General features: G+C 47.9%; 1 protein-coding gene across 1 annotated transcript; it reads left to right on the top strand.

Annotated features, from left to right (window-relative positions):
* The first annotated feature begins 1,227 nt into the window (after positions 1-1,227).
* On the top strand, positions 1,228-15,481 carry MLEC (malectin). Its single transcript, XM_026515017.4, has 5 exons — positions 1,228-1,658; positions 7,421-7,599; positions 8,373-8,549; positions 8,656-8,713; positions 9,900-15,481. Exons 1-5 carry the CDS (start codon positions 1,433-1,435, stop codon positions 10,127-10,129), a joined length of 870 nt encoding a protein of 289 aa, XP_026370802.1. The 5' UTR covers positions 1,228-1,432; the 3' UTR covers positions 10,130-15,481.
* The last annotated feature ends 5,234 nt before the right edge of the window (positions 15,482-20,715 follow it).

Raw genomic sequence — 20,715 nt, 5'->3', positions numbered from 1 at the left:
ACTAAATAATTGAGCTGTGGGTAGTTCAAAGTCTGCTGTTCTCATTCAGGACCCTGGGTGTGTTTTTGTTCACTGCTGCACAAAGCTCATTGCCTGGCACGTAGGAGGTAAGGTTGGTTGTCGGGTAAAATGCAAAAGCCCAGTTAAATTTGGACTTTAAACAAAATATGAATTATTTTTTCACATAAATATGTTCCATTTGTTTATCTGAAATTCAAATTGAACTGGGCTTCCTGTATTTTATATGCTAAATCTGCCAACCACAGTAGCAGGGTCTCAAAAAATATTTGCGGACTTTGCGTTGGCTCTGCCCTAAACTTGCGGTGTGACCGTTTGGCCAATACTGCGACCCTCTCTGGGCCTCACTTTCTCGGTATGAGAACTGGGGGGTTCGGACAGCGACCACAGCGCAGGGATCGTCAATGTAGTAAAGTGCTGGGTGAACTGCCAAAGAGCAGAGACAGACCTCCGTGCGAGCCTACACCTCCAGAGTGGAAACCACGCTAGACTCCCCACACCATGCGGGGGAAGTCCCGATCCAGCCCCTGAGTAGTTGGGGCGGGCCCGAGGCTGTCACCATGGATACACGGGTAGCCTGGAGCCCCTCCCCCACAAGGCCACGCATTTCCGCTGCGTTGGAGCCTTCTGATTGGGTGGCCTCCTGGACGCTACCACCAGCCCTGAGCCTGCTCAGGGGTGGGGGCGGGGTGTTGTCCTCGTGGGACTCGTTCCCTGAAGACCTGTGCTTTTGGCCTCTCTGGAGGGATGGGTTCTCTGCCTCACAAGGAGAAAAACACTGAGGCTCAGGTCGGAAGAGTGTCCACTGCTACGCCTACTAGAGCTCATGTTCATGCGTCTCCCTGAGAAAGGGAGAGGGGGCGGGAAAGTCAGCAACGCCCCCTCCGGAGCCTATTCGGTCCCAAGATCTGGAGCACCGGAAGTGCTGGCGACGTGTCAGTGCGCCCTACTGTAAACCTTCCCTCCTAGGCCACCTTTCCTATTCAGCTGCGGGATTCCGGGGCCGCCCGGGCGCTGCACCCCGCCACTTCCGCATCGAACCGCCGCTTCAACCGAACTCCCAACCTCTGCGCGCGCTCCCTCTCGAGCCTGATGGTTGGGCCGGCGCCTGCGAGTAGCCACGCCCTTTCCCTCGCCTGGCAGCCAATGGACGGGCGTTTCCCGGCGGGGTGATGGGTAATTAATGAGGGTCGGGCGCTGATTGGCTGCGGGGTCGTGGCCGGGGGCTGGGCGGCGGGGTAGGTTGTTCTGAGGTGGGAGGCGGCACCGGTGGCTGAGAAGGAGGCCTGAGAGCGACATGTCTCCGGCGGCTGAGGCAGAGCGGCTCGTGGCGCTGTTCTTCTGAGTCCGGAGCGGCCTGGCGGCCGGCTGAGCACGAGGGTCGGCGGAGGCTGCCCCCGCTGTGGTGGCCGCCATGCTGGGGGCCCGGGCGGTTGAGGGAGCCGCCGTGGCGCTCCTGCGACTGCTACTGCTGCTGCTGCTGCCGGCGCTCCGGGGGCCTGGGCTCGGCGTGGTCGGCTCGGCGGGGGCTGGGCTGTCCGAGAGCGTCATTTGGGCCGTCAACGCGGGCGGCGAGGCGCATGTGGACGTGCACGGGATCCACTTCCGCAAGGACCCTTTGGAAGGCCGGGTGGGCCGAGGTGAGAGCCCCTCAGCCGAGCCGTGGGATCCGGGGCCTGCCGCGCTGGGCACAGCCGGCCGAGGGCTGCGGGCCCTGAGCCCCCTCGACACTGGGGCCACGTCTCGGGAGCCAAGTCTCTCTCTTTGCAGTTTCCTCAGGGACCCGGTCCGAGCTCAGAGCCTGGCGCTGGCTCGAAGCTACGGAGAACGATTGAGGCAGAGTTGGCGAGAAGTTATATTTGGACCTCACATCCTGCATTTTCTTAACCCCTCACTTCCACCCGATCTGGGAAAGTAAAGACGAGGGAGGCCTGTTGCCACCTCGAGGCCTGACGGGTTGTAGGTTATCAGAGTCTCAGGCCTGGGTGGTTTTGCTCTCTATCAAGACAGCTCCTGGTAGATTCCTGACATCCCAGAAACCAGCCCCTTTCCTTACCGCTTCTGCAGGAGCGGGGCTTGATTCTTAGCCAGCATAGAAAGGAATCTTGGAAGAGGACGGGCCAGGAAAGTTTGATTGTAGCCTCTTCCCGTCCCCTCTTTAGAGCTTGGAATATGTGTGCTTAAAGGGGGAAGTTGAGGCTGCCCTAGAGGGTGGTTATATTGAAGCCATCCTGCACGTGAGGCTGTAAGCGTGTCAAATGGGTCAGCCAGTGTAAGATCTGAGTATTGTGTCCCAGAGTGTGTAGAGCCCACCCTAAGTGGCCTTCTGAGGTATGTTTCCAGTGTATGGGAAAAATGATTCTGACTTAACTGACTAGCAACAGCAGTTTTTAGAGAGCTGCACAGTTCTCAAAGCTGGTGTAAGAATTGCCAGGGGAGCTGGTTAAAAATGCAGATTCCAGACCTAATAGATTAAACCCACGTTTCTGCACCAGGGGCTTCTGATGTTGGTTATCCCCAGATCAGACTTTGGGAAAATCTGCTGTAGACTCTGTTTCTTCTGTAAGTGAGATTGGACAACAGGTTTAAGAGGGAAGTTCCTTACTTCATGTGTTGGAAGGAGATTTATGTTGTATGCTGGGTTCAGAGGCTGCCAGATTGGCAGTATGCCATCTCCAGAAAACCAAGAGACAGACTTTCTCTCATTCTTTCCACGATGCCCAGATTTGGCTCTTGCCTTTAGGAAAGGGTTTAACTTCGTTCTTCCAAGTTAATTGCAGTGTCCTGGAGTTTGTTATATTAACGAGTTTATTGCTTCCATACATGTGAGGGTGTTGGGACACAGGGCTGTTTTCTGAAGTTCTATGTTTGTTCTGGAATTCAGTTAGCCCTGGCATGTAGGTCTCAGTAGCCTGGGTTCAGCTGAGTCAGGGCTCCGGTTTTTAGCAGCTGTAACAGCAGCCAAAGCCAGACTTAACATAAGCAGGAGGTCATTGCTATCTCCATCCTGGACCCTTCCTCTTTCTTCACGGGTGTGGACAGGGAGGAAGGAGCCCTTGAGGAAACTAGAGACCGTTTGTGGACTTTGCCTCTTGAGATAGCAGTGGTGAGGACAGTGTGCAGATGGTTTCCTTCACTTAACAGATACCAGGCCTCACGTAGGTTATGTTATCCTATTAGGTTTATTGTGCAGAAGAAAAAGCTAAGATTATAGAGGTTTAGTTCCCAGCTTTTCCTCTTATTTGGAAATCCTGGTTTTAATTTGTGGTGTAGGTGATTTTGGGGGTGGAGCGGGGGAGGTGCTGGTGCTGGTCATTATTCAGCCAGGCTCTGCTTCCTTGGGTTATTGCTTCATGGTTGCAGTTTCTTTGGAGTTCATTGTAGCAGGTAAAATTACATGAGATCTACCCAAGCCCATGTGTACTGGAGCCCTATCTTGGACCCTGGCCATTGGGGCACTCTATAAACAGAGGTTCTTTGCTCCACTCTGTGAGAGTATGACAAACACGGACCATGAATTACAGCAGTAGGAAGGGGTAGAAGAAGAGTGGAGGCTGGTTGTCAGCCTCAGCTTGGACCAGCCTGTTGCAACGTTGCACTTACTGGGTTCCTGAGAGTAGCATTTGGTGGCCTTAGACCTGGGCTTGAGATATGATTCAGCTTCCACTCTCAGGGGGCAACTCTCTCATTTCTTTCTGTGCTGAGGAGTCGGCACCACCGAGGGAAGGGTAGCCATTCCATTCACTCTGCCTTCCCTTCTCTGGCACTGTGTAGGTAGGGTGTGCCAGGTATTTGGAGACCGTTGCTTCATGCAGCTGTTTACACTAATTGCGGTAGGAGCTGTGTGTCTTATTTCTTTTGCCACATGCGTGTGATATTGTTTCTAGCATGCTGAAGGAAGTTCATTTTATGTTGACTGAATCCAGGTATTTGTTGCCAAGTTAATCCAGAAAAGGGTTTGGCCTGCTTTTGAACTTGGTGTTTCTCTGTAGTGTCTTTGTAGTTCAGCATTCTTGTAACTGTGAGTGGCCTAGGGCAACTAGTGGTTTTGCTTTCAGAAGCACTCCATAATATTTATTGAATTTCATCTCTGCCTTAAGGATAGCTAGTGCCATCGGAGATACTCATAGCCTGGGAAAGGCTTTTTCAACTTGTGTGCTTCACCAGATGGAAGTACCACTATGCTTCAGCAGTGCTCAACCTGGGGTTTTGGCATGCTGAACGTTCCGGGTTCTTTTCAACTTGCTCATTCTGGGTTCCTCCTGACTGAGGAGGAAAAGAGCTGGTTATTTGGCCTGAGAGTATAGAACTTTGCTTGGTTTTAGGAGAGGCTGTTTCCTCTTCATAGAAAGATAGCTGCTGATCATTTGTTTGACCTTGAAGAATACGCTTTACCTCTCTGGGCCTTGTTTTCCTTTTTAGTATAACTTATTATTGCTTTAGAAATCAGTGGCCCCGAGTCTGAAAACTCTCCTGTCCAGAATGGGTTAGTGTCTCTATCTTTTTCTGTGCTCGATGACCTTTTACATGAAGTTATAACTAGAGCACATTATGGTTCCAGAGGGGTAAAAAGGTGGCTTAGAGCCTGAGCCTATCAGATTACTAATTCTGCAAGCCTAAGGAAGACCCTTCTCTGGGAGGGCAGCCTTCCTTTTGGCTGGGGAGGGATTTGGCTTTGGGGAGATAAGAACTTAAAAGAGCGTGAGAATCATTGCTCCCTCTGATTTGCTCAAGGCCATGGGATTTGTTTAGAATTCTCTCCCTATACTGTCACCTAAGAAGCAGGCTTCATCTGCAGGCCCTCCAAGTAGCAGAATTTCGTAGGTGGAGAATTTAGGTAGGTGGTATCCCCCATTTTACAGGTGAGAAAACATCGAGAAAATAATTTGTTCCAAATCACATCGTAGGTGGCAGAGGCAGGATTCAAATCCAGGCCTGTCTTACTGTAAAACTGGGGCTGAATTTTTCGAGCTTTGTCCATTGTCCTGAACTAAGAGGCAGCAGGCATAATGTAGTCCCTTTGGCCCCCTTCCTTTCTGTTAACTGTCTGAACTGTATTGTGCCAACTCCAGCAGTGTGCTGATTGTGTACACTTCACTGTATTTTAGAGAAATCTGTTTCACTGTGAATACATGAAGTGTAAGGGGGAAAGAAAAAAATCCTTTTTGTTGCTGTGTCTCTTGGGACTAGGGCAAATGCAACTTTACATGTGGCAGATCTCCTGGGAAAGCCGCTTGGGCTTTAAAGGGAAAATATTTAAAGGTAATTCCAAGGTTGTTAAGTAGTTTCTATTCACATGGCTGAGTTTTCTTCCTTGTGAGACTGAGGCTGTTACAAATTACATTACTGTCAGTTTCTCACTTTTTCCACTCGGCAAGAAAAAAAAAGATTCCCCACACATGCACAAAATTTTCTGTGTATCTACAAAGCAAATCTAGTTAATGTTCCAAATCTGTAAAGATCATAGTTCTCATGGAAGAAGGAAATTCTAAGAACTCAAGTGGAAGAGAAATAGCAGTCTTTTAATCTTTATGGGTTGTGCCCTGGTGTAATGGTTTAAGCCTGGGAAAGAGCTGAGGCGTCTTGGCAGTACGTCCTTTGTAGTGCTACTTAGCACCCTTCTTTGATTTCTTGAGAAGAAATAAGAAGAAAAAAGTCCGAAGACAAAAGTGCAATGAGTTTCCTGTTGCGTTGTCTCATCAGGTCCATCTGATGTCATGGCTAACTGTTCACTTACAGGAACTGTTAACTGTTATGTTTATTTTTTTGAGGGCTTGACCTTAGCCACTGGCTCTTTTAGTTACTCTTTTACCTCCCTTGGAGATAAAAGATCCCTTTGGAGTTTTGGTGATTCAGAAGATAAAGCTCCAGAGATGACTGCTTTTGGACATCTCTCAAAGGATCTAGGTGCCAAATGTCTTCAGAGTCACTGTGTGAGATTGGAAGGTGGTCTTGAAATCTTAATTCCAGGCTGGAGGAGAGACTGGACCTGTGTACCAAAATTATTGCTAAGTCTGTAGTTTGGAAAGTATTGGAAGACCTCATTGTGTTTATAGGATAAAGGAGTCAGAGAAGCTACTTTCGGAAGGAGGAAGCATAGCTATTCATCTCTGGGGCTGGAGTGTGGTGTCTTATATTTGAAGAAAGACCCCAGTCTAGTTTGTTATGGGGTGGGAGAAAAACATATATAGTCTCGTCTCCTACCAAGGCTGGGGGAAGAGGGCTGGGGGCAATAGAGGTTTTCCGCTCTTCTGGTACTGACCCAAGGTATGTAACTTTTTACCTTTTTTTTTTTTTTTTTTTTTTTTAATGTAAACTCTACACCCAAAGTGGGGCTTGTATACTCATGACTCTGAGATCAGGAGTCGCATGCTCTACCAACTGAGCCACCCAGGCGTCTTTTTACTTTTACCCTGCCTTATTCCTTGTCAGTTGTGAAGTGGGAAAGGTGGCTCCCCCAGGACTTGGGCATCTTAGGCCAAAGGTGCCAGTAGGACCTTGGCAGATTTTTCTTGCTAGGATGGCTCTATCCCTGTGGAGAGAATAGCATGGTTTCACTGCTCTGCAGGCACCTCCTTTGTTGCTGTGTGTTAGTTCAGCAAATCATATTGAGTGCCTGTTTATGTGCCAGCCACCTTGTTAGGTGCTGGGGACACAGGAGGAATTTTTTTTCTTCTTTTGGCTTACCTGGGAGAATGTGCAAGAGAGAATAGGTGAGGTTGAGTTTTGTGAATTTGTGAGAAGTAAGGTGCTTGCATGTAAAGGAAATTAGAGAGCATCACACCCTTCTTTTTATGAGCATGTTTCTCTTTACCAGCCTTGGAACTTTGTGAATGAAAATTATAAAAAGCAACTAAGCTGGTATCTTACTTGCAGTAAAGACAATGCAGAAATGACTTTCCTAACATATCCTGTTTGTTTTAGACTCTTGAGCTTTTCTGAATGAAAACGCACACACACACACTCTTTCTCTCTCTCTTTGAACTTAGTCATCTTGCAGAGTTCTTGGCCATCCCCCCCCCCCCCCATTCTATGAGGTTTCTCTGAAGCTCCCCTTCTCAGGGAGCCAGGAGCTGTAGCTATCGCCTGTTTTCTTCCTGTCACTCTCTGTCCAGTTGAGGAAAGTTATTTTAACAGGCTTTTAAAAAGTTCTACTCTGAGGGTTAGGGAGCTGTTGGGGTGATTAGTGTTTGGTTTCTTTCACTTTACTCTTCCTCGGCAATGGCTCTCTGATTCTTACTTTTGTGTCTGGTCTCTTTAGAGCCAGCAGAGAGGGGGTGGCCCCTTCCTCTGGGAGGGTTTTACTAGCATTGCCCTGGTAATAGCTCTGGCAGTTCTGGGGTCTCTGCTCTTTTTGTGTGTCTTGCCTCTGATGTGGTTTCTCTTTGTTTTTTGTCCCCAGCCTCTGACTATGGTATGAAACTGCCAATCCTTCGTTCCAACCCGGAGGACCAGATCCTGTATCAAACAGAGCGGTACAATGAGGAGACTTTTGGCTACGAAGTGCCCATTAAGGAGGAGGGGGACTATGTGCTGGTGTTGAAATTTGCTGAGGTCTACTTTGCACAGTCCCAGCAGAAGGTGAGGCCTGGTCAGTGGGACATTGCCACTCTTGGATAGTCCCCTGCTATGGGCCAGAGAATGTAAGAGCCTCCCCAGAAGGGAGGAACAGGTGAGCTTTGAGGAAAAGCTGGATTCCTTCTGCCCTAGAGAAGCAATGTCCCATTGCTCACAAGGCTACACTTGCTCTGGGGGTTGGTGACAGAACGCGATGCCAGAATCTTAGTTCTTGGCAACTACCTGATCCTGGTTGTCCTCCTCAGTTGTCAGCACCTTCTTGTTTTTAGCCTTGCTCTTTTTTTTTTTTTTTTTTTTTTAAGATTTAATTTATTTATTTGACAGAGAGATAGAGATAGCCAGCGAAAGAGGGAACACAAGCAGGGGGAGTGGGAGAGGAAGAAGCAGGTTTCCAGTGGAGAAGCCTGATGTGGGGCTCGATCCCAAAACGCCAGGATCACGCCCTGAGACAAAGGCAGATGCTGAACGACTGAGCCACCCAGGCGCCCCTTAGCCCTACACTTTTCCTGTCTCTTCTTGAAAATTTCCTTCTGTCCATATTGAGGTTTTTGTTTGTATTCTTTGTTCCCTAAGGCCAGTATGAGACCTTGACAATGAAAGAACATGGCTTTGATTTAGCTAATGTAACGAACTCTGTACGCTTGACTATATCCAGCCCTGTCATTTTAAAAATTATTTCTGAACTTGAAACCTGGGCAGGTACATGATGTCCAGCTGCTAAAGGAGTATGAAGCTGATGGTCTTGACATTGTCTCTCTTTTATTTAATCCTGGAAGGTATTTGATGTGCGATTGAATGGCCATGTCGTGGTGAAGGACTTGGATATCTTTGATCGTGTCGGGCACAGCACAGCTCATGATGAAATCATCCCTATGAGCATCAGAAAGGGGAAGCTCAGTGTCCAAGGGGAGGTGTCCACCTTCACAGGGAAACTCTACATCGAGTTTGTTAAGGTAACCCTTTCCCTCTGCCCTCCCATCTGAGGAAATGTTTAAAAGAATGGGTGCAGGGGGAATGTTTACTGCTGTGTGGTGCTGACCATTGTTTCCCATTTCCTAGGGGTACTATGACAATCCCAAAGTTTGTGCACTCTACATCATGGCTGGGACAGTGGATGGTAAGTGGTGTCTTTAACCTCCTTTTTTCCTTGGGCTGAAGGATATGGTTGAGGAAACCCTTGGGGGAATAATTTAGCTGATCACTCTTGTGAAAACACTTAAAGCCAAATTGTGGGGAGTCCAGAGCCAGATGGTTGGGGATGAAGTGTAGCGTGGTGCTGGCCGTAAGCTTTGGAGTAAGGTCTGTGTTCAAATTTTGCTGCTGCCACTTAATCAGCTTTTTGGTTTTGGACAAATTCCTTTAACTTCACTGTAAATTTGGCTTAATAATGGTACCTACTGGTGTGCCCTGACCCTTGTAGTCTTTTGGAATGGCCTTAAACTCGTCCTTATTCTCTTTCTTTGACATCTGTTTCCTGGGGGCAAAAAGGGAAAAGGCAAAAGGAGGAGGAGTCCTTTAGTGTTTTGGTATGCTCTGAGAGAGTCCAGAATTGCTGGACTGCACTGGACAGAAGTTCACTTTCCAGTGTCTCCTTGTCCTTGAGATCCAGCTTTAGGGTGTACCGCTTTCTCAGCGTTGAGATGATCCTGCCGCTAGCTTCCCAGGCTGATTTTTTGCGGAGAAGGCTTGTGTCTTAGTGACTTTTCTCCTCCATTCTGCCTCTGCGTTTTCCCAGTTCATCCCGAATGCACCAGGGAGCTCATCTGGTGCACACCTTGATGTGTCCCCAGATGCTGGTATTCTGACATCTAGGCAGATGTCTTGCCAGAAAAACAGATTTGTAGCTTGAGTCCCTAAGGAGGAGGCAGAGCAGAGGGGTAGTGTGTGCTGACAACCCAAGGCTCTGTGGCTCAGCTTTTCCTCAGTTGCTGTTTGAATCAGAAGGGAATGTGGGATTGTGAAGGCTGCAGGAGGGATTAGAAAATGCTAAGTTTTGGGTGTCGGGTCATTTACTCTGTTCAATCTGGTCCTCCCATGGTTCTGAAGAAGTAGGACAGGAAGGGGAGATAGCGAGCCTCCCTGGGCGCAAGGCTTTTACTGTGTTTTAGTTAAATCTAAAGAAGACTAGTGTTTGCAGCAGTCTGCTGTTCTTTAGGCCAGGAGCTATTTCTGCTACTTCTCTTTTTTCCTGTGGACCCTGCTTAGGTCATAGCATCTCTTTATTGTGGCTCATTTACGGCTCTTAAGGGTCTCACTTAAATGCTGTGGGTCTTACTTAAAAGGTGTCTGTTTTCTTGTGTCAGATGTACCAAAGCTGCAGCCTCATCCAGGACTGGAGAAGAAAGAGGAGGAAGAAGAAGAAGAAGAATACGATGAAGGGTCTAATCTCAAAAGACAGACCAATAAGAACCGGGTACAGTCAGGCCCCCGCACGCCCAACCCCTATGCCTCGGACAACAGCAGCCTCATGTTTCCCATCCTGGTGGCCTTCGGAGTCTTCATTCCAACCCTCTTCTGCCTCTGCCGGTTGTGAGAACAAATACCATCCTGAACTGGGTGGAGGGGTGAGGGAAAGAAACCAAACATGTTGGTTTTGGTTTCTGTATTTTTCACAGTGATTAACAAAAAAACAAACAAACAAAAACCACACACAAAAATTAAAGGAGAAAAAAAGAGGCAGAGTGGGTAGAGAGCAGCCCTCACCCACCACTGGTCCCAGCCCTGCTTCAGTCCTTGTGCTCTCTTTGTGGCTGGCCCCAGCCGTCTCTTTCCTCTCCAGGGTACTTAGGGTAAAGCGGATCCTACACGTTCAAGGATCCTCGTCTGCACACCTAGTGGAAAGGACTCTGAACCCACAGCAGACACGGTTCCTTTTCTTAGGTTAGAAATTAACAGCAGGGAAATGTTATCTTATTACCTGAGAAGACCAGCGCTGAGAGTTGGGTATGTTCTGAAGTGATGTCCAGATAAGTTTTCAGATGTCATGGGATTGAAAGTGTGTGTGCTTTGTGTATGTGTGAAGGTGTATAATTTGTAAGATAAAGACGAAAACAGAGGGGGATTAAACAAAAAAAGAAAAGTAGATACTTCCTTACTTGGAAGCCTTTCTGGTTTCAGCCTAATGATGGTTCCACCTTAAGTGTTTGCGCTTTGTCATTGCTTGTCTCCCTGACATGTGCCAGTTAGAGGACTGTCTGGTATCCAAGACAATTAGTTTACGTCAGGTCCTCAAGTTGCCTCTGACTTGTTACCACAACAAATCATTTTGATTTCAGTGCCTGTTGGGGACTTGATTTCCTCTCATTTTTCCCCCCTTAATCTGGCTCACTTGAAATCTCTCTCTCTCTCAATCATCCTGCTAAGTTATTGCCAAGAAGGGAAGGAGACATGGGGATTTGGGGTTCCCTTTGCTTGAATGTCTTATCCTCTACCACCTCACCTTGTTGGTACCTCCCTCCCTGGATCTCTGAGCCAGCAGCCAGGAGGACCTGACCCAGCAATTCTTTTACTGGCCCCTCTGTAGGGTCTTGCTGCCAGGGGACAGGGATGCTTTCCAGCCTGCAGCAACAGAACACTTGACCTTAAAAGTCTCTTCTGGTCTTTGGATTAGAAAAGGCTTATGTTAGCATAATTTAAGAGCCACCTCAGAGACTTGAGCCCTACTAAGTGACTGACCACTGTTTAGAGTGTCTTATCTAGTATCTGATACTCACTTATTCCCACCTTGTGTCTGTGGCGCAAGTCAACAAGTTTTGGTTTATGCCCAGGGCTGCCCCACAGAACTAGACTGATTGTCTGTATCTGGCCCAGGGGCGCCTCTCACTGATCTTAATAGTATGCCCCTCTGCCCTTTCATCTCCCTATCCAAGTTACAGTTGGGTTCTTGATGTGACGGGGCTGAAAGATTGCCAGTCAGCCATAGTCCTGGCAGCTCTGAAGCCAACCTTAGCATCTAAGCGTCTGTCTTAAATTCCCTGGAAAAACTTCTGCAGGAAATGGAGCTTCCCTGTTCCCTTCTTTTCTGGTCACTGTTATCCTTTTCCCAGTTAGGGCAGCAATGAGGGAGGACCCAGCCAAGCTACAAGGAACTTTGTGGATGGAGGGCAGCAGGATTAGCTTCTGCTTGGGCTGGAACAGCACAGAATCTCAAACGAGGCTCATCATTTTACAGTGTGTTTAATTTTGTCTTTCTTTTTTTTTTTCTTTTTTTCAATGTTTTTAAAGAGCTCCATATAATTGAACTGTTTGTTATATGAAAAAGTAAGTAGCCTTTGGGCTCATGTCCTGAGTTTTGACTCTTGATGAGTTACTCTGGGTCAGCATTTAGTCCTTTGAGAGTTGGAGCCCTTTATTTTAGCTGTGACTTAGGCCTCAGTAGTAGGGTATTGAGTCAGGCATCTGGATGGCTATGGCCTGAGGCTGCAGTAAGAGAACACTTCCTGGAGTGCTTCACAAAGCTCCCTGCTTTAAAGGATGACATTCTATGGCCTTGGTCCTGGGGACCCCCTGCCTGGGGCAGTGGACATCCTGACTATTAATTGGGCTTCCGACAGTGGCTTCGGTTCCTCTTCCATCAGAACTCCCCACCGCTGTAGGCCACTGCCTATGGAGTAGACGAGATGAGGAAGGAGGACTTGCTGCCTCCATTTTGCCTTGTTTGTTAGTTTGCCTGGGTCTCTGAGGAAGGAGGGGTCCCGCCTCCTCACCTCAACCCATCCCTTCAGTGACTCAGAGTCTCAGAAGGAAACTCTGGCTCCTGGGGCCATTTCCTAATGGTACTGTAAGCCAAGCAGCTTTGCTTCCAAGCCCACCCCTGTTTCCAAGCCCACTCCTTTCCCCTGAGCTCAGGGATAGGGATGGGCATTTTCCTCTGCTTGTGTCCGAAAGGAAGGAACATCTTTCTATGGCTCACAAAAACTAAAGGAGAAGTGAGGAAACAGGAAGGAGTTTGGTGGGGGCTGGGGTAGAGTCCCCTGGAGCCAAGCCCACCCAGCTAACAGAGCTGCCCAGGGCCGGTCACAGCTGGCCCATGATGCTGAACTTGAAAGCTTTTTTTTGTTGTTGTTATTGTTGTTTTGGTTTTTTTTGTTTGTTTTTTTGGGTTTTTTTGGCTCCTCCAAGATGATATAGGTACATGAAGTTTAGGTTAAAGGGGTGGGGCGGGGCACTCTTTGTTTTTATTTTTGTATTGTGTGTGTCACGAATTACTCTGTTCATCATTTGCTTTTTGCACTGTTTGTTCCCCTGCCTGTATTTTGAGCTATTACTAGGACCAGGCGGCTATGCTGTAGGGAGTCTGTCTGGGGTCGGGGAGGCGATGAGGGATGCCACTTAGGCCTGGGGAAAGAGAGGTCTGGGCTCTTCTACTGGATCCATGCTCTCCTAGGTTTTTAGATTTCCCTAACCCCAGCTGGCTAAAGCCAAGAGGAGATGGCCAAGATGAAACTCCTTTTTCAGTTCCGTTTCTGGGTGGACCACACAAAGATGTCTGCTGGGGATGGGCTGAGAGTCTGGAGCCTAGCTCTGATTTGGGTCAGGGGCCAGCTGGCCATTTTGGGTTTTACTCATGCTGACTGAAACGCTGTGCCAGGAAATAATCTGTGGGACCCATGTCCCCTAAACCAGATCCATTTTCCCATAAAGTCTCCACTACGGAGGAGAAGCTGCTCAGTGGATATCTTGAATTCTGGTGACTTGAAAGATGGTTATCTTTAAGTGTCAGTGGTGTCAGACTCCCGGGGCCACCAGCTGGTTTGAGAGTGTGACCTTGTTCTCTTTTTCCCACTGTTTGCCTATGAGATACTGGCCTGAAATTGGGGGATCACATTAGAGGTCAATTAGGCTTTGAAGAGATGAAGTGAAGTTTAAGTTTACCTCCCCCTTTCTGTGCCTGGAAACTGTTTAATCCAGTTTCAGAATTGTGTTTTGACTTCTTTGTCTTTTTGGAGAAGCTTCTGTTTTAAGGAATTTCTCTTCCTTCTTATCCTGCCTCTACTTTCTCCTGAGAAGGCCTGGCCATGGCTTCTAGAATCTCAGTTGAACTTCAGAAAACAGCAGCAGTATTTTCCCTTTCCTAGCAGGTATACTCCTTTCTCTAGAAATTGGCTCACCTTGGGAAGCCCAGGGAAAGAGTCCACAAGTTCTCTACCCTCCCTGGAGATTGGGGCAGGACCCACCCCGGTCAGCACAGTGCCTTTTCCTCTCCTGCTCTGAGCCAGGGTGGGCATTCCCTCTAGATTCAGGTCTGGGCAGGGGTCTTAGAGTCCCTGCCATGGGGCTGCTTCCCCATCCCTCTCTCCCCTTCCCCTTTGCTGGCCGGCTCTGACCTAATTCAAGTGTCTTCTTGCCTCGAGGAGCCTTAATGGCATCAAGTGGCAACATGTAATATTGTCCTCCATGCCTCTCCAAAGGACCTGGGAGAGCAGGTGAGCTTTCCAAAGCGTGAGACTAACAGATGCTCCTGTTCAAAAAAAGGAAGGAGGAGGAGATGCCTTGGGCTTCCTTGTGCTGTGGCCCTGGGGAAGGAGGCTGGGGTAGGGCTAAGTGATAGTGCAGAAGCAGAACCAGGAACACCTGGGATGTGTTCAGAAATCTTAGAAGAAGTCTGCTTCTCTTCTGTGGAAAGATCTAATTAGGGTTCAAAGAACTCTAAGAAAATTGCAAAGAAGCCTTAATGTTCAAGCTTCAGAGAGATCAGAGTAATTTCTCCCTATCCATCCGAGCTCGGACTCTTTCTGTATTTAGACCTCTCCTGGGGCAAGAGGGCTAGATTTCCTCATTTTATTAGGACACCAGGTTGGCATCAGTGGGTTAGCTGCCCAGCTAGGGCGGGTTCTTTGTACATGGGTGGCTCGCTGCCGATCTAGTTTGTCCTTCCCCAGCTGCCTTTTGGCTAGCCTGCCTTCGGTTGCCAAATCATTTTGATAAGAGCAGATGATTTGGGGACTGGCTGGGTTGGCAGGAAAAGAGCAGGATGGCTCTCTTGGGACGGTCCCCTCCCACCCCCCCCCCCACCCCCCAGGAATATAACAACAAGGAGCCAGGATTGTGCTGGCAGCCAGGGAAACAGTAGTCCTGTTAGAGTTGGCAGGGAGGGCCCTGGCACCTCTCACATCCAGGCAGGCTTGTGCGATGGGGGCACATAGCACCAGGAGAAGCAGAACTTCATTCTCACCTCTATTTTGAGCTTCAGTGCTTTATTTCAGTATGAGGGAAAACAACAACAAACTGAAGTATGCTTTCCGTCCTTTCAAAGGACAACTGTCGGGAAAGGAGAGCTGAGTTGCCAGGTGGGAGGGGAGAATTGGCAGGGAGATCTTCACGGCAAACCAGGAATGAGGCGTTCTTGACTTTTGTCTTCCCTGGTGTGTCATAATCCAGGGAATGAAAAGAAATTTGACCCTGGATTAGTCCCCTCCTTGGATTTTCCTTCCACCGTGTTCTCACACACTAGGACCAGCTGCCCATTCTGAGCTCAGAGCAGCCTCTTCAACCATTATCGGCCTAACCTGGCTTGTCAGGAAACCCACACCACCCCTCCAGATTGGGCCTGGCTGCTCTGTTCTGTACCAAGTACTGGAGCATAGTGTCAAGTTCTTAGCCCTGGTAGCTCCTAGATCCCCATCCTCTCCCTGCAGAGGTCAAACCAACTCTTTGTCTGTAGCCACAACATGCATTTACAGCAGCACAGTGAGATGTGATTGAGGGGCTTTGAACCTGGCTGGCCCGGGAAAGCAGTAGGGGTGGATAGAGCTGTCTTTCCTTCTGGGCTGTCTCCATCTGTCCCTACCCTTTACATGCCCCCCCCCCCCACCAAAAAGTAAAAAAATCAGGATGTTTTTCACTGTCCATTGCTTTGTGTTTTAATAAACAATTTGCAGTGACACTCTGTTGAGATTGAGTTTGAACTTGATTTTGCAAAGAGGTGAAGTGATGGGGTGGGAAAGGGAGACCTGGGGGCTCACTTGGCTGCAGAGGGCTCTCCTGTGACAAGACTAGGGGCTTTTGTCCATTTTAGCCGGGATGTTTGGTTAAGGGAATGAAGTTCTATAAACCTCTGCCTGGCCATTTCAGCCAGCGGTGCATTCAAGGAAAAATAAACAGTTGTTTTGTTTTGTTTCCACTTTCACTGGAGCGCCAGGCCATGACTGTCTCCCTTCCAGTGCACATCTTTCCCTCAGCTTCCGTGACAGCCTGTGGACAGACCAAGCCCTGGGACAGTTTTCTCTGCTTTTTCTCTCTCTCTCTCTTTTTTTAAGAGAGCGAGAGCTCACACCGTGGGGTTGCGGTGGGGGGGCAGGTGTGGGCAGAGGGAGAAGGAGAGAATCTTGAGCAGGCTCGACGTGGGCTCAACACAGCGCTCAGTGTCACAACCTTGAGATGGTAACCTGAGCCAAAATCAAGAGTCAGATGCTTAACTGACTGAGTCACCCACATACCCTAACTGCTCTCTTCTAGTGTGTTGTCAGTGTTGAGTATACATTGGGAAGGGGCAGAAAGACCGAAGGATGTTTTTCCTGGAATTTATCTGCCTTGTTTTATAGCTGAGGAACATGAAACTCAAAAAACTTAAGTAATTTACCCCAGGCGAGTCAGTAAAAGGTCAAGGCAGGCTTCAGACTCCATCTGTCTACCTGCAAAGCCCATATTCTTTCTAAGGCTGTAAGGATAACTGTAGATACCCCTTATGGAGCCCTTGAAACGGATGAGGCACAATGTCAAGCACTTTTACAGATGTTGCTCCTGTTTAATCTTCAACAAACCAGTTGGTATGAGCCTTTCATGGGTGAAGTGACTTGCCCAAGGCAATACAGCCAGCAAAAAACAGCTGGGATTTTACACCCGGAATCTGGCTCTTGATCATTACTCTCTATTACTCTCATTGCCTTTCCTCTCCCCACAGTGCTATGTGACTGGCTCCAGACTCCAGAACCTACCTGCTATATTTCGCCAGCAGGAATGGAGGCTGCTGGTATGAGGAGAGGGAGGGAGAGTTTGGCCTACCTCCCTCAGTTATCCCTTGAAGGGCAGAATTCAGTGCTCAGCTCCAAGAATGAGGCCAGTGTTGATGGAGTCTGTTCTCAGGGCCCAAATAAACTGGGAGGCCCACAGAGCCTCTTTCTTAGCTCGAGCCCACCCGTAACTGGAGTTCTTTGCTAATTCAGACCTGGCTGTTACTATTTCAAGTAGCTTTCCATGAGCTGCCAAATGGGGGAAGAGACCTGAAGAAGCCTTGCTCTAGGGAGTTGCAGGGAGGAAAACTGTCTGACAGAAGATCTTGGGCCAAGTGCTGGGGGTTGGGTTAAACCACTCCTTGGGTCCAGATCTTAATCTTGCTAAGGAAATCAGGCTCCCGGTTGGCTGGAGCCGGTGTGCCGGACCTTTCTCCATACTTAGTACCCCACCCCCCTCCACCCCTTATAGAGGAAGAGAGATGAGTTTCCCCCACATTTACTGGAAAGCTTGTTGCTGTTAGCAGTGGTGAGGGGTCAAGGCAGAGAGGAGGTGGAGCAGGGAGGTTCTGGAGCAGGATTGCCTCTGCTCTCTAGCAACCTGAGATGGCAGGCACCTCACTGCAGGACTCTGGCCCAAGAGTTGTAGTTTTGTTTGTTGCTACCCATGTATATGTTAGTAAAATTAACCCCACTTGCTTTTTGGCTTGGCCTTGTGCTAAGACTTGCTCTCCTAGGTTTCCTTGCTGTTGCCCCTGAAGTCCATGTGTCGCTTCCTCAAGCCTGGTTCCCCAGCTCGTTTCCCCTCAGCTCTTTCCAGTCAACACGCTCTCCCGTCCAGCTCCATGTCTTCTCCCCGTCCGGCGTGCCTGCCCTTGGCAGAGGGGTCCTGCAGAAAGGCCGCAGAAATAGGTTGGCATAGTGACCATTCATGAGACACACTACCTGGCACCAGCATCGTGCTTTTTGCTTTTTTTTGCTGTTTCTCGTCTCCTCTTCACTACAGCCCTAGGGGAGACGCATGACTAGCTCGACTTAGAAAGGAGGAAAGGAGGTCTCCGAGGGGATAGATGACCCATGCAAAGTCCCCCAGCTGGTCAGTGGCAGAGTGAGGACTGGGACTGTCGAACTGCACACTTGTGGTCTCAACACCACCATGGGCTTTTCTTTAAAAGGAACTGTTTGGCTGCCTGGGTGGCTCAGTTGGTTGAGCAACTGCCTTCGGCTCAGGTCACGATCCTGGAGTCCCAGGATCGAGTCCCAGGATCAAGTCCCGCGTCGGGCTCCCTGCTCAGTGGGGAGTCTGCTTCTCCCTCTGACCCTCTTCCCTCTTATGCTCTCTCTCACTCTCTCTCTCTCTCTCAAATAAATAAAATCTAAAAAATAAATAAAAAGAACTGTGTGAATGAAGATAACTAACGATGCTGGGTGATGGTTACGTGGAAGTTTATCATATTCCTTCTCTGGGAAAGAAAGTAACCCTTTAAGGGGAGCCTGGGTGGCGCAGTCGTTAAGCGTCTGCCTTTGGCTCAGGGCGTGATCCCAGCGTTCTGGGATCGAGCCCCACATCAGGCTTCTCTGCCAGGAGCCTGCTTCTTCCTCTCCCACTCCCCCTGCTTGTGTTCCCTCTCTCGCTGGCTGTCTATCTCTGTCGAATAAATAAATAAAATCTTAAAAAAAAAAAAAAAAGTAACCCTTTAAGACTAAGGGATACAGGAAATGCATAAACATATATGTATATTTTTAAAGTTATATGGGTTGCAAAATGTGAAAACTCAATCATTCTCATACCTACCTGTCTGATCCCTAGAGGTTAATACAGGTGACAGTCTGGTGTGTGTATTTCCTTTTATATGTATTTTTATATATGTCCATATGCACATATTTTCACATTTATTGTGCACACATGCAAGTGTTTCTTAGACTCCATTAAGGAATTACTAGGTCAAACAGTACATGCATTTACAAATTTGAAAGTCGTGCCCTCCACAAGGCTCCATGAGTTTTCACTCACCAATCTTGTGCTGTATTGACTTGGAAATAGGCCAGATACCCTTTTTGGAAACAGGTGGGATATAAATAATAAATTAATGCTTTGTAAAAACAACCCTCAGCCAGGGAGAGTGGTGACTTGGGTACTAGGGAAATTACCAGCTCTCAGTCCCAGACCACAAGGCATTCCTGCAGCCCCAGCCTGACCCGCTGATTCGATGCATGGCACCTTCAGGAGGTAGTAGGAAGGAGGACTCACTTTCCCAGTCTTTGCAGAAAAAAGCCCTCTGATGTCTTGCTTACCTTGGCGGCACCAGCTCCAGGCCCCACCTGCCTGGCCTGATTTGAGGCAGACTGCCTGGCTACCCTGGGACTGCCCCAGAGAACAGCCACTGTCACACCTCTTACAGCGAGGAAAACAACCAGCTAAAGGAGAGGGACTTGCAGAGCTTGGAGCTGGGGTGAAAGGAAGGCCATCCATCCTTTCCATCGTGCCGCTCTTCACCCGTCTAGCGCAGGGAAACCTTGGGGTTACTGTTTAGTGCGGTAGATCTCTGTTGTCCTCTTTCTCCCAAACACAGTGTGAGTTTACGTACTATGTATTATGTAAAAAATTTTTAAAAGAGCCTTTTGATACACCTTAGGAAGATTTGATGAAGAGAAGCACAGGCAGATTGGAGTTTATAGCCCTTATTTTTCCTACTCCATATATATATATATATATATATATATATATATATATATATATTATAATACACTATATTATATACACGTATTATTTTTGTGTGTGTTTTCTAAGGACAGCCTTTTCCTTTTAATCACAATTCATAGGCGGTGTCCTGAGAGAGTACAGGCCCTAACTCCCTTATATGGCAGTTTTTATTTAACTTTCTTTTGAGCAGAAAAAAGTGATCACATGTGAAGTTGCTTTTAAATTTTAAGAGAAGATAAGGCTACTTTGGCTTAGCATTTTCTTCCAGACAGAGATCCTAAGATATATATTTTTTTAATATACAGCAGCCCATGACCATATGCCTGCGGTGATAAAACAGTACATAAGTAGCCCTCGTGTCAAAAGTGAATATATTCCCTTTTTAGTTCCTTCCAATACTCTCCTCAGAGGGAACCGCAGTTAACACTTTAGTGCATTTCCAGACCTCTTCCTGTGCAGTCACAAATACAAATCCATATATTCATGTCCTTTCTATTTTAAACAAATGGGATTCTATGCCTTGTTCCCCCCCCCTTAATATATCTTTAAGCTCTGTCTCTGGTATATATAGATGGATCTCGTTCTTTCTAATAGCTGCATAACATGAATGGCTGCAACTGTAGTTTATTTTGATTTTTCAGTGTTAGAAATGGTCCTGTGATAAACATCTTTGTGCTAAACGATCTGAAGTTGCAGGTAAGGGGGTTAATACATTTGTTGTGATCCCTAGAAAGAAAAGTGGGGATCCAGGTAACTAGTCCCGGTGTTCTAAGAACAAACGTTTAGTGCGCAAGTGAGTGTGGAAATGGCTGCCTGCTGAGCCTCCCTTCTGGTGATTCACAATTAAGTAGCATATTAAAAGTTCTGGAAACTCTTCAGCAACCACTCACTGCTGAGTGGTTTAAAAAGAGTTGTTTGCGAAGGGAAGGATTTTAATTCTTTGTACACACCTATTAAAATTTTCCTGAACTGGTCACCTGGGTGGCTCAGTCAGTTAAGTGACTGCCTTCGGCTCAGGTCATGATCCCAGGGTCCTGGGATTGAGTGCTGCATCAGGCTGCCTGCTCAACGGGGAGTCTGCTTCTCCCTCTACCCTTCCCCCTGCTAGTGATCTCTCTCTCTCTCAAATAAATAAATAAATAAATAAATAAATTAAATAAATAAATGAGATTTTTCCTGAATGGTTTGGTAAATGCTACCCAGTGGTAATCTCTCGAAGATAGGGCAGCATTTAGATAGGAACTTGGCCACATACTGTTCCACAAGGCTGGGCAGCTGGGATGGAGTCAGGTTTGGATTTTGTCCAGGAACGAGGCTAGGCCTGTCAGCCCCTCCCAAGCCCCTTACATAAGGTGAAAGGGACCCAGCAAGCCCTGGCATAAACCAAGTCTCGAAGCTGGTCGTGGAGAGAGGGGTGGAGTTTCACTCTGGTCTAAGTCTGCCTGAGAGGTGATATCAGACCTA

This window comes from Ursus arctos, unplaced genomic scaffold (assembly GCF_023065955.2).
Source record: "Ursus arctos isolate Adak ecotype North America unplaced genomic scaffold, UrsArc2.0 scaffold_34, whole genome shotgun sequence".
Lineage (NCBI taxonomy): Eukaryota > Metazoa > Chordata > Mammalia > Carnivora > Ursidae > Ursus > Ursus arctos.
The sequence above is the reverse complement of the archived record's forward strand: the minus strand, read 5'-3'. Positions and strand labels throughout refer to the sequence as shown.